The 12,784-nt window shown below is 41.4% G+C and overlaps 1 protein-coding gene across 1 annotated transcript; it reads left to right on the top strand.

Annotated features, from left to right (window-relative positions):
- The first annotated feature begins 4,100 nt into the window (after positions 1-4,100).
- Positions 4,101-5,880, top strand: LOC140178757 (uncharacterized). Its single transcript, XM_072215998.1, has 3 exons — positions 4,101-4,940; positions 5,058-5,729; positions 5,830-5,880. The coding sequence occupies exons 1-3, from the start codon at positions 4,101-4,103 to the stop codon at positions 5,878-5,880; spliced, it is 1,563 nt and encodes a 520-aa protein (XP_072072099.1).
- The last annotated feature ends 6,904 nt before the right edge of the window (positions 5,881-12,784 follow it).

Raw genomic sequence — 12,784 nt, 5'->3', positions numbered from 1 at the left:
GAGAGAAGATGATTAGAGGCTTGTCAATGAATGTAGGAAACGGCAGAACAATTCAGTTCTGGGAGGATGACTGGTTAACTGGTGGTGTCTTGAAAGATTTGTTCCCTAGACTTTTTTTGGTTTCAAACCTTAAAGGATCTGTTATAGGTGACTGTGGGTTTTGGAATGGGTTAAAGTGGATATGGAGCTTTCAGTGGAGGAGAGAGTTATTTCAATGGGAGGTGGAACTGTTGAACCAACTCCATGAGATCTTACGTTCAGTTAAGCTAACAACAGAGAGAGAGGATATGGTGGTTTGAAAATTTGATAGAACTAGTATTTTTCCTACTAACTCCTTTGTGCAGGTGTTGCAGAAAGCAGTCCTTCCGGAGGAAGTAACAAGCTATAGCTTCACTAGTGCTATTTGGAGGGATTTCGTCCCGCCGAAGGTCGAATTGTTTTTTTAGTTTGTTCTGATTGAGAGGGTGAATACTTAAGAAAGACTTTGCAGATTAGGGGTCATTAACCAGCTTGATAATTTGTGTGCTTTATGTCGTAAGTCTGTTGAGTCTGTTTTTTATCTGTTTCTTGGGTGTGAGATCACTTGGCAGGTGTGGGGTGCTTGGCTATACGCTCTTGGAAGAGAATGGTCCGTACCAGGTACACTAAAGCAACACTTTGAAAGCTGGACAAATGCTGCACAAAGAAAAGATGAGAGGAAGAGGTGGTTGATTGGATTCTTTGCTATAATCTGAGCAATTTGGCTAGAAAGAAATAATCGAGTGTTCCATAGTAAAGGCTTAGGAGTAGCGAAAATCACCAACAGGTCTTTTGTGCTCGCTGACGAATGGATTGGGAGTACATCCTTTGATTGTTGATGGCAATGCCAAAAATGACTAGGAGTTACTTTACCTTCTTTAATTTTTAGTGATTTTTTTCAGTTGTACTTATGGCTTTTGGATTCAGTTTGCTCTCCCTAATGTGTTTAGCTTTTTAATTAAAAAAAAATGAAAGTAATTCTTTGAATAGATAAATAAATTGGAAAGACAATAGGATTTATATTTACTTTTCAACTAAGTTGGGTTACAATATTTTCTCAACACAACACAAAAATATTTTGGCTTTTTTTTAATGGGCTTACACTAAATTATCACCTTATAAATTATCATCCTCTTTGTTCTGCCGTCCTCTCCCCTTGTTCAAAAAAATACTATTCCTAACGTTTCACACTCCTCCCTTATTCCCCCATTTTTTTCCCTTCCAATACTTTAGAAACAAAAACTAAATTATTATTATTTTTCTTCTTCCCCTTATTTTTGTCCCTTCCAATACTTTAGAAACAAGAACCAAAAATCATTAAATATAATTAATAAAACTCAGCTCCAACTACAATAAGAAATCCCTAAATATAATTAACAAAACTCAGATTCAATTATAAGAATAAAAAATTTTCAAATTCATTTTCAATTACAAAAATTACTAATCTATAAATCTAATTACTAAGAATAGTCAAATACAAGTTAGTAACTTATTGATAATAAAAAATGTGAACAATGGCAGAGATAGAGATACTGTTGATGGACTGCCGCTGGACTACTAGAGGCTAGTTTGTCGTCGGGAGTGAAGGCTGATTAATGACGCGAGTAGAAGAAAAGAAACGACACAGGTGGAGGCGGCAGTGACGCCGTGACGGGGACGCTGTTGGTGGAGGCGGAGACGCCGCTGGACTACTAGAGGTAGGCAAGCAAATTGTCGCTAGTGGAGGCGCGGGTATGAAAGGAAGAAGGATGTCAGGATGTTCGCTGATGGAGGAGGGTTCCTAAGTCTGAGAGATGAGGCGTTGGGTCTGGGTGAGGCACTACAAAAAAATGTGCTGAGTACCATCTGATTTACTGTCAGATTCATCAAATAAATTCACTTGTAATTAATTTATCGTCAGATTCATCAAAAATTAAATGGATGTAGAGCTTTTCTGTTACGTTAATATTTGAATTTTATTTATTTATTTGGATATTTTACTTAAATAAATTTGTTGGAAATTAATATTATTAATTTGTCCTAAAAGTCTAAAATTGAATGCACTGTGATCCTATTCCTTTAATATTTATATAAATGGTAATTTTTATATAAATCTTATTCATTTATAATCTTATTCTTTTAATATTTATTAGCATAAGATATACTGAATGGAGAAAGCCAATAACAAAGGTAATGGTAAATCAATAAATAAACAATTTTTCAAAATAAAATGGTTTATTAAGCGAAGACCTTTTTGTTTTTTTCCCTCATACATCTCGATCAAACAACTAATGAAGTACAGTTGTTTATTAGCCGGAAAAAAATCCTAGCAGAGAAAGAGTACGTACTCCGTACTCAGAGAGAATGAGAGAAGGAGAGAGCGGGAGAGAGCGTTTGAGGGTGAAACACGGTGAAGAAGATGGCCATGTCATCGAAAGAGATAAGGGGGAGAGTGTGGGAGGGTTTGCATCAGGTGTGAAGGAGGGATCAAGTAAGGGCGACCTTAGTTCCAGGGTGACTTCCAAGATTTCGTTCTGTGACAAGGTTATTGGTTCTACGGTAGCCACAGGGATAAATCGGGCTGAAGCTCTAGATGAGGATTCCATGGCAGTGGTCACTGGAAAACAAGGAGATCCTATTCCTCCAAGAGTTTGCTTCTCCGAAGAGGCTAGGAACATCCTTTCTGAACCATACAAGGAAGCAATTGTGATTAAGGTTCTTAGAAAAAACCTTAGTTACACGGCCATGTTTCACAAATTGAAAGGGGTATGGAGGATCACCGGTGGATATGAAATCTTGGATGTGGGTTTTGGGTACTTCCTCGTTAAATTTGATCGAATGGACGATCGAGAGAAGGTTTTACTAGGGGGGCCATGGATGATCTTCGGTCACTATATTGCGGTCAAGCCATGGACACCGGATTTTAAACCTTGTGAGGACACTTTCGGGGAGACTATGGTTTGGATTCGAATCTCTGGTTTGAGCATATGGTACTATCAGGATAAAGCCATGATGAGAATCGCTTCTGCTGTGGGAAGACCAGTCAAGGTGGATCTGGCTACTAAGTTGGCAGAAAGGGGAAAATTTGCTCGGGCTTGCGTGCAAATTAATCTTGGTTTGCCGGTGGTCCGGAGTGTGATTGTCGATGAGTTTGAATATAAGGTGGAGTATGAATGCTTACACCTTATTTGTGACAAGTGCAATTGTTTCGGGCATCCAGCAACTGACTGCAGAATGACCCCAATAGATTCGGAAAGGGTGGATCGAAAGGAAACATCAGTGACCGAGACGGCGGCCCGGGTGGTGCAGCCACAGGAAGCTTCAAAAGAGAAAATTTTTGAATTTGGATGCAATCCCAAAGAGTCAGTGATAGTTGCAGAAATTGGGGAGGAATTAGATGATACGTTGCATGGGAAGGAAGTGGGGTCCCAACATTTGGAAAATGAGACTGGCTGGACCAAAGTCAGCGGCAAAAGGAGAGGAAAATTGAGCCAATCAAACAAAGCCCAACAAACATCTAAAGATAAAATGCCGGTGCACTCAAATCAGAAATTGGACCAGAACCGTGACTTTGGGCTACGTATGAGAGGAGCCGAATCAGGGATGAAGACCGGGTCGGTTAGCGGATCTAAGGCACGCATGGCATCTTCCAAACAGCAAGGGGTGAAGGGCAAATCTGTCTCCGTTGCGGTGCCGACTTTCACTGCCATTATCAAAAACGGACACAAGAGGTTGCGCCCTTCTTCTTTGCAGAATTCGCCGTCGACTCCGGACTGCCTTGGCGACACCAGCAAGCAGCAAATCGGCAAATTGGAAGGGTTGTCAGTGGAGGGACACAGACAACCCGGGCAACAACCGGACAAGGACAAGCAAGGCTCAGGGGGATATGATGGTGGATCTTCATCATCTCGTTAGGGACTTCAGCTGAGGTTGGTCCTTTTTACAATACAAATTGTTTTATGGATTATTTAGATTTAAGCTTCCTATTTTGGAATATTAGAGGTGCCTCTAATAAATTGGCCCGGGTTCATAGTAAGGAGTTAGCGAATAAATTTCATCCTACTTTTTTCATTCTGTTTGAAACCCATATTGCTTTCGAGAGGATGAAATCTTTTTGGAATAATCTAGGTTACCAGGGTGTTGGTATTGTTGAGGCTAATGGTCATAGTGGGGGTATCTGGGTTCTATGTTCTAATTCAAATATTTCTGTGAGAGTATTGGATGTAGTTGATCAATGTATCAGTTTTGAAATCACTATGGGCAATACATCTAGTTACTGCAGTGCGGTGTATGCTAATCCGCATATACATCGGCGTAAAGAACTGTGGGGTGACTTGACAAGGATTGCTAATATGATCCACGGACCTTGGATTGTGTTAGGGGACTTTAATGATGTTTTGTTGCAGAGTGAAGTTAGAGGGGGGCAATTTAGACTTGCCAGAGCAGAACAATTTGCGGAAACATTGGAGGATTGTGGGCTGTTTGATATGGGGGCTATTGGGAGAAGATTCACTTGGTACAGGAAGGTGAAAGGTGGGGTGCAGGTGGCCAAGAAGCTTGATAGAGCAGTCATCAACCAGGACTGGCGACTAATGTTTCCAGAGGCTTATACTGAGGTGCTGGCGCGCCTTCACTCTGATCATTGCCCATTATTCACTAGGTGCAAGATGGCAAAGAGGGCTACCAAGGGCCATCGTCCGTTCAGATTCCAGGCTGCGTGGATGACTCATCCTCTTTTTAGGAATGTTGTTGATACAGCTTGGAATAGAGGAGCTCCGGATGTAGTTAAATGTTTGTTGGAGGTTCAAAAAGATGCAACTAGTTTCAATAAAAAGGTTTTTGGCAATATTTTTGTTAAGAAAAGGGAGTTGGAGAGGCTTTTGAATGACGTTCAGATTACTCTGGAAAGTCGGGAGGATCAACAGCTTAGGATCAAAGAGCAAGTTTTGCATTAGGAACTGAATGCTGTCCTTCTTCAAGAAGAGTTGTTGTGGTATCAAAAATCTAGAGAACAATGGGTGAGATGTGGAGACAGAAATACAAAATTTTTTCATCTGCAGACAGTTATCAGGAGAAAGAGGAACAAAATTCATGGGTTATTTTTGGAGGATGGGTCTTGGACCACGGAGACTACGACTCTAGAACTGGCGGCAAATTCTTTCTTTCAAAAGCTCTTTTCTACAAGGGAGGATATTGACCTGGACGCCATGGGGCCTTTTCCTTGCCCGTCTCTTAGTACTGAGGCTTGTCGAAAGTTAGTGGAACCGGCGACGTCTGAAGAGGTTAAAAGAGCTGTGATGACTATGAGTTCATTTAAAGCCCCAGGGCCAGATGGATTTCAAGCAATTTTCTACAAAGAGTTCTGGGACTCTCTTAGCAACGATGTGTGTAGACTGGTCAAGCGAGCCTTTGAGGGTGAGCCATTGAATGCGGCTATTTTCGATACTCTCATTGTTCTAATTCCTAAAGTGGAAGTTCCCTCTTCCTTACGGGAGTTTCGGCCTATTAGCTTATGTAATGTAATTTATAAAATTGTCACAAAGGTTCTAGTTAACAGGTTCAGACCTTTCCTGTCGGAGATCATTGGTCCTTTGCAAGGAGGGTTCATTCCAGGAAGAGGAACCACAGAGAATATTATCATTGCTCAAGAGATTATGCACTTCATGAGGAACACCAAGTCTCGAAAAGGGACCATGGCATTCAAGATTGATTTGGAAAAAGCTTATGACAGGGTAGACTGGCGTTTTTTGGAAGCTACTTTGGTCCGGTTTGGGTTTCCAAAGGCTACCATTAATCTTATATTGAATTGTGTGACTTCCTCTTCGTTGGCAGTTTTGTGGAATGGGAACAGGCTCCAAAATTTCAATCCGAAGAGAGGGTTGAGGCAAGGAGATCCTATGTCTCCTTATCTATTTGTACTCTGTATGGAAATGCTTGCCTGCTTTATCTCTCATAGAGTTTCCCAAGGTTTGTGGAACCCAGTTGCGGTTTCTAGGAATGGACCACGACTCTCTCATTTGATGTTTGCAGATGATCTTTTGCTTTTCTGTAAGGCATCAAAAGCTCAAGTAATAGAGGTCATGCATTGTTTGGACTTGTTTTCTAGAGCGTCAGGTTTAAAGGTAAATCTTCATAAGTCAAAGGCCCAGTGTTCCAAGAGGGTGTCAGAGAGGAGAAAAGAGGTTCTCTCAGGGGTCTCTAACATCCGGTTCTGCAATGATTTGGGTAAATACCTGGGAATTAACATCGGTCATGCCAGAGCTTCCAGGAAGACGGCTCAGGAGATTATTGAAAAAATTTCGAGAAAGCTCTCCAGTTGGAAAGGATGCCTACTGAATAAGGCAGGGAGGCTTTGTCTTGTTAAATCGGTTATGGCCTCTATCCCAGTTTATGAAATGCAAATTTCTCTTCTCCCGAAGTATGCATGTAATAAAATTGATTCCTTGATGAGACAATTCTTGTGGAAAGGTCAAGCGACTGGAAAAGGGCTGCCTCTGGTCAGGTGGGAGGTCGCCATAACTCCTAAAAAGGCAGGAGGATTGGGTATTAGGGATACTTCCTGTGCTAACATGGCGCTTCTGGGAAAGTTGGTATGGGATTGTCTAAATAATAGTGAGAAGTTATGGGTGCAGGTTCTGAAGCATAAATATCTCAGGAATCAATCTGGTATGAACGGAAATAGTATAAATTCTTCATCGGCTACCTGGAAGAACATTGTTAGTGCCTATGAGCATCTCAAGGAAGGGCTTCATTGGAATATTGGAGATGTCCACAAATCAGTTTGGTATGATGAGTGGACTCCTTTTGGTAAGCTTTGCAACCTTGTTCCTTATGTACATATTTCTGAATCAGATTTCATGGTGGCTGACTTGTGGAAAGGGGTGTCTTGGGAGGTTGATAGTCTTACCACGCCTATTCCGCATGAGATTAAGCAGTTTATTTGTGGTCTGAGATATCCTAGTTTGACTGAGTTGGAGCCACAGTGGGAGTGGTGGCCTGCAGCAACAAAAAAGTATAGTGCAAGGGAGGGTTACAGATGGTTATTAAAGAAAACATTAAATTGGAATGCCAACAGTAATTGGAACTGGTTGTGGAACACAAACATTCCAGAGAAGTTCAAATTTACTATGTGGCTTAGCTTACATGATGCTCTACCAACTGAGACCTTTCGATTCAAGCGGCATTTAGCTTCTTCAGATATGTGTAAGAGATGTAACAAGGCGCAGGAGACTATGGAGCATTGCCTTAGAGACTGTGAACGATCAAAGGCAATCTGGTATATGTTGGATCCTAGTATCCTGGACTCAACGGCTGGTACTGCTCTTGAAGAGTGGTTTCGGAAGGCCTTGGCTAACAATGAGGCGTCCTTTGGTGCAGGGCTTTGGTGGGTATGGAGACATAGGTGCAATGACATATTCAACACTGACAACCCTTGGACAGACCATAAGGTTGTTGCCTTGGCCAGAATTACCGCCAAGGACTTACAGGTTTACAGGAATCGAAGCAATGCCTTTAGGTCTCTCCGAAATTGCCTGTGTTGGGAACCACCGGTAGGCAATAGTTTTAAAGTTAATTGTGATGCAAGCTTGTATATGGATTCAAATTTAGCGGGATTTGGGTGTATTATTAGAGATTCTAAGGGAGATTGGATCTCGGGCTGCTCTGGAAGCATTCCCCCTTGGTCTATAATCAGATGTGAATTATTTGCTGCTTGGAGGGGGCTGGTTTTAGCTTGGGATTGCGGTTTGAGGGATATTATATGTGAAACAGATTGCCTTGACATTCTGCCCATCATGCATGAGCTTACAAGTGGGTATCCATCTGAAGTAACAGATTTGGTTCACAAGATTCAGGAGCTTTTATCTCGTCCTTGGCTTGTTCACGTTGAATGGGTGTCCCGAGAAGCAAATAGAGCTGCGGATTGGATGGCTAAATATGGTGCCAAGAGTAACTCTAATCATGTTATTTGGTCTGAGCCTAGTGTTGATCTCCAACGAATCATCCGCTCAGATTTAGAATAGTTTTTGCTTTGTTTCTTTCCTTGTTTAGTCACCAAAAAAAACAACTAATGAAGTGAAACCGCAAGCATAAATCATATGATTCTTGCTTAGTTACCCTCAATCCAATGCATCAGACGGGCTTTATATATATATATATATATATATATATATATATATATATATTCTCCCATACTTTTATAACACGTTCTATAAAGAAATGGTAAAAACTAAAATGTCTAACACTAAATAAAACGGCCAAAGAATATTTAAAAGGAAAAGTATGAGGAGCCAATGGAATATTTATACAATGTGTACAATGGAGGTTTATGGAATATTAGAGATATAATTATTAATGTTACCTTTTTCCATCAGCTGAAGTTTTTGGGATGAGTGGTATCATGACATAGTATTAAAGCGCTAGATCCGAAAAGTCAAGAGTTCGATCCTTGGTGAACTCCAAAATCAGTGTAAGGAGGATATTCATTTTGTAATTCAATAAGCCATTGTACACATTGTATAAATAGTCCATTGTCTCTGTAGCGAGATCCTATTTAAAAAGGCAGAGAAAGAAAGAAAGATAAGATTCAAGATTAGAAGAATAATTTCGAAATCCACATAAAACTAGGTTATTGATCCTAAGGCCTAAGCCAATTATATCAGCTACATGATCTACCACAAACTTCAAGCAAAATATATACTAAGACCTTTTCTTAACATGATGCACCTTTACACAACCACAAAAATTACAATGGATATCAGAGCGTGTTGTGTGAGAAACATAAATTGCAATAAAATATTCAATCAGTTGAGTAATTTGACGACTCACATGATTTCTCCTGGTAAGTGTAATTCTATCCCTGTAGCGGACTTCAAGGCCACCAGAAGTATAACAGTCTCCACAGAATAGTGCCCGCGATCTTCATTAATTAAGCGATTATCATGAGAAATGCCAGTAGCTTCATAGATTCAAGATCTACATAATGTGATCTTCAATATTACCAAAGGAAACATCCTATTATAACATTCTTCAATGATTCCATTATATTTAAGTTGTTCAACATAATGTCTTTCAGGGAAGATGAGACCATTATAGATAAATATTTAACTCCTGCTTAAGGGCTTACTTTTTGCCGTAAAAAACCCAAAGGTTTTCACTTATAGACTAAGATAATTGAAAATGTATCAATCTTTAATCCAATTTGTATTATTCAATAAAAATAGAACACAACTTGTACTTATTATGTGTTAGTGTTGCAAGTGTGAAGAGTGTTGAAGTTAGTCCCACATCTAAGAAAGCATGGAAGAGTGAAGAGTTTATAAGATGAGAGATCCATTAACTTAACACCTTAAGAATTTGAGTTGGATGTGGTGTATTCTCATCTTATATTCTCTTGCTTGATTTAGACTAAAATTGATATGCATGATAACATAAAGAAATTTAGTAAAGAAGTAAAGAAGTAAATACCAAATCGGTACTCGAAAGATTCTGTCGTTGACAAAATGGTATTTGACTTTTGCTATTGACAAAATAGTCCCTAAAAGATTTTAAAATTTGACAAGCGTGTCTCCGAGCTCGCCGAAGCAAATCTCCGGCAAGCACAATGCTGACATGGCCACCGTATTTTGGTGACCTGGCAAACCATCCCCTAAACCCTCATCCCTTCCTCCCCAACACACGCTCCCCTCTCCCTCTCCCTCTTCCTCTCCATCGCAGCCCTCCCCTACCCAATGCACACTCCCTCCCCAACGCACACTCTCCCCTTCCCTCTCCCTCCCCAATTGCAACAGTAGAAGCAGCAATAACAACAGAAACAACACCATTAGAACTCCAAACAAAACCAACAGAAGAACTTGCACATTCAGAACCTAACCTTGCTTGATCCTCCTTTTCTCTTTTCCCTCTTTCCTTCCTTCTCTTCTTGGAGGACCATAACCAATAACAATAACAATATCCATTCACACACACACGCAGATATTTACACAAACATGTAACCTGCATATATAAAGACAGAGAGAAAGGATGAGGGGCTGAGAGGATGCGACTATTCCAGGTCTTGTTGTGGCTCCGATGGTGGCGGCGGTGGTCCTTGATCGTGCTCTTACCGTTGAGGTTGCTATTGCTGTTGAGGTTGTTGCTGCGATAGAGAGGGAGAGAAAAGTGTGTGTTGGGATTGCTGTTGTTGTTGTTGCTTGCTGTTGCTGTCGATGTTAAGGTGGTTGTTGCTGCGAGTGGTGGTGTTGAGGGGGGAGGGGCGGTGTGTGTTGGGGAGGTGGCTGTGATGGGGGAAGGGGGGATGTGATGGGGAAGGAGAGGAAAGGGGGGCTGAGATGGGGAGGAAGAGGGAGGGGGTTGCGTTGGGTAGGGAGAGGGCTGCAATGGGAACGGAGATGGAGGGGGAGTCTGCTTTGGGGAGAGAGGGATTAGGGTTTGGGGGATGGTTTGCCAAGTCACTAAAATACGGCGGCCATGTCAGCATTGTGCTTGTCGGAGATTTGCTTCGGCGAGTTCGGGGATATGCTTGTCAAATTTTAAAATATTTTAGGGATTATTTTACTAATAACAAAAGTCAGATGCCATTTTGTCAGCGTCAAAATCTTTCGGGTACTGATTTAGTATTTACCTCTTTAGTAAATTAATAAAATATATTGATCAATTCAATCTATTGTTTAATGATATGACTAAAATACATTCCACAGGAAATCAATTCAATATTGCAGAAATGATTAATCATTCGTTGTTTATTAAAGAAACAATAATCCATGAAATTACAATAAAAAATTTGAGGAAGGAAAAGGCGCATTAGTGTAATGGTTCACTTGAGCTAATAGCTTATTGTTCATGCACGATCTTAATATAGAGTAAATGGCCAAAATAGTCCCTCAATTTTAAATCGCTATTCAATTTAGTCCTCGACTTTTTAAAATGACCAATTGAATCCTTAAAATTTGAAAAAGTGTATCTCCGTTAGTTCCTTGCAGAAGTGCCGTCTAAACATTGATGATGTGGCATTCCAGCTATATGCTGATGTGTACCAAACTTGAATTTGATTTAAATTGGTACCTGAAATAGTGAAATTGCTTAATAATTTAGGGATTAGGGTTTTATAATTGAAAATGGACTAATTTTGATATTATTAAGCAATTTTAGGTACCAATTTGAATCAAATTCAAGTTTGATACACATCAGCATACAGCTGGAATGCCACATCATCAACGTTTAGACGGCGTTTCTGCAAGGGACTAACAGAGATGCACTTTTTCGAATTTCAGGGATTTAATTGGTCATTTTAAAAAATCAAGGACTAAATTGAATAACGATTTGATATCTAGGGACCATTTTGGGCATTTACTCTGTTAATATATATGCAGAATCTCCTATCAATTGAGCTACATGCATGATGGAGAATTCTATTTATGAATTGGCGGCCTCATCACAATCTTCAAAGCCGTTATTAGTGGATTCTTCTAAATTGCCATCTCTTGTCAACCGTAGGCCTTCGACATTGAATTCAAGCAAGCTAGTCATACAAGACTGGGGTGAAGGTCGACCTCACAATGTTCATAATCTTTACCCATGTCAAACAATCTCTTGACTTCACATGGATTACTACACTTTATCTGTTGTCAACCTCATCATTCACGTAGAACACAAGACGCACCTCAGATGCTAAGATGTATGTCTCCTTGTCTTTTCGATCACCGGTGTGAATTGGAGTGGCAAAGTTGACACAGATGTGACCCAAAACGTCTTGTCGTGTGTCTCTGTCCGACGTGGTATCTGTGCAAATACACTTGAACAAGACTACCATAAATTGACCATTGTAATTTAACTCAATAATGTCTACTAATTTCTCATAGTACGAGACACTGCAAATAGCAACATTGCTATCTGTCCGTCTCCTGGTTATCTCGGGTTGTCGGAGGGTGATGATCTGGTGAGAGGTAAGTCCCGGACGATGCGCAGAGCGAGGGAAGCTGTATGCTGGTGACGTCGGAAGTCGAACGGGGCGAAGGGGGTGGCCACCTGCAAGGACACTCCGATGCTCAAGTCAGTGTCCGTACTGAGGGTGGCAGAATTAGGTCAGGGTTGTGACGTACCTTGGGGGGTGCGTTGACCTCTCCCCTTATATACCGTGTTGGGTGGGCCTAAAGGTGACCTAGCCCACTACCTAGAATGTCTTGCGTTGCTCCTGCTCACATGGGGGAGTGTTGGTGGTCCTATCCGTCGGGTCGGGGGGTCGGGTAAGACCCTGATGACTCCGACCCGCTTGTTTCGGCTAGGCGGTTTGGCTCGTACGATGAGCATGGTGGTATGACCCTACGGGTCGGGTAGGGTATCCGAAGGTCGATCCGTAGGGTTTCTTTATCGTTCCGGGTTTGGGCCGGAGGCGCTCCGACCCAGCGAGTAGGCGGACTGGACCTAAGGCGGTCCGTAACAGTGCCCCTAACGCGCTAGCCTCGAGGTTTTGGAGCTCGTGGTTAGGCGCGTTTACGCTACTCGCCGAGTAAGGGCGTTTTCGTTCTCCTCGGGAGTTCGCTTGGTGGCGTTTTGTGTTTTGCACGCGTAAAAGCCTCATCATTGGCACTGTCTCCTTGGCTTCCGCGCGGGGCATTAAATGCCCCATCATTTCAAAGCTTGTGAAAAGACAGGTATGCCCCTTCTTTTTGGCGCTCCTTCTTCGGTGGTTACGTTTCTCTCCCTGTTTTGTTTCGTAGACCCTTCACAGTTTCATTTTCTCTCTTCCGTTTCCCTGCATTCTTGCTTTCTTTTCTTTCTTCCATTTTCC

The sequence above is a fragment of the Arachis hypogaea genome, chromosome 14 (assembly GCF_003086295.3).
Source record: "Arachis hypogaea cultivar Tifrunner chromosome 14, arahy.Tifrunner.gnm2.J5K5, whole genome shotgun sequence".
In the NCBI taxonomy this organism is placed as follows: Eukaryota; Viridiplantae; Streptophyta; class Magnoliopsida; order Fabales; family Fabaceae; genus Arachis; species Arachis hypogaea.
This window is presented reverse-complemented; position numbering and strand designations above follow the sequence as displayed.

Bases quoted from the DNA above. Each gene is read 5' to 3' on its own strand.
- LOC140178757 (XM_072215998.1), top strand. From the start codon at position 4,101: ATGAAATCTTTTTGGAATAATCTAGGTTACCAGGGTGTTGGTATTGTT. The intron at 4,941-5,057 runs GTTTTGCATTAG...TTTCATCTGCAG, and splicing joins AGCTTAGGATCAAAGAGCAA to ACAGTTATCAGGAGAAAGAG. The intron at 5,730-5,829 runs GTAGACTGGCGT...CTTCGTTGGCAG, and splicing joins TGGAAAAAGCTTATGACAGG to TTTTGTGGAATGGGAACAGG.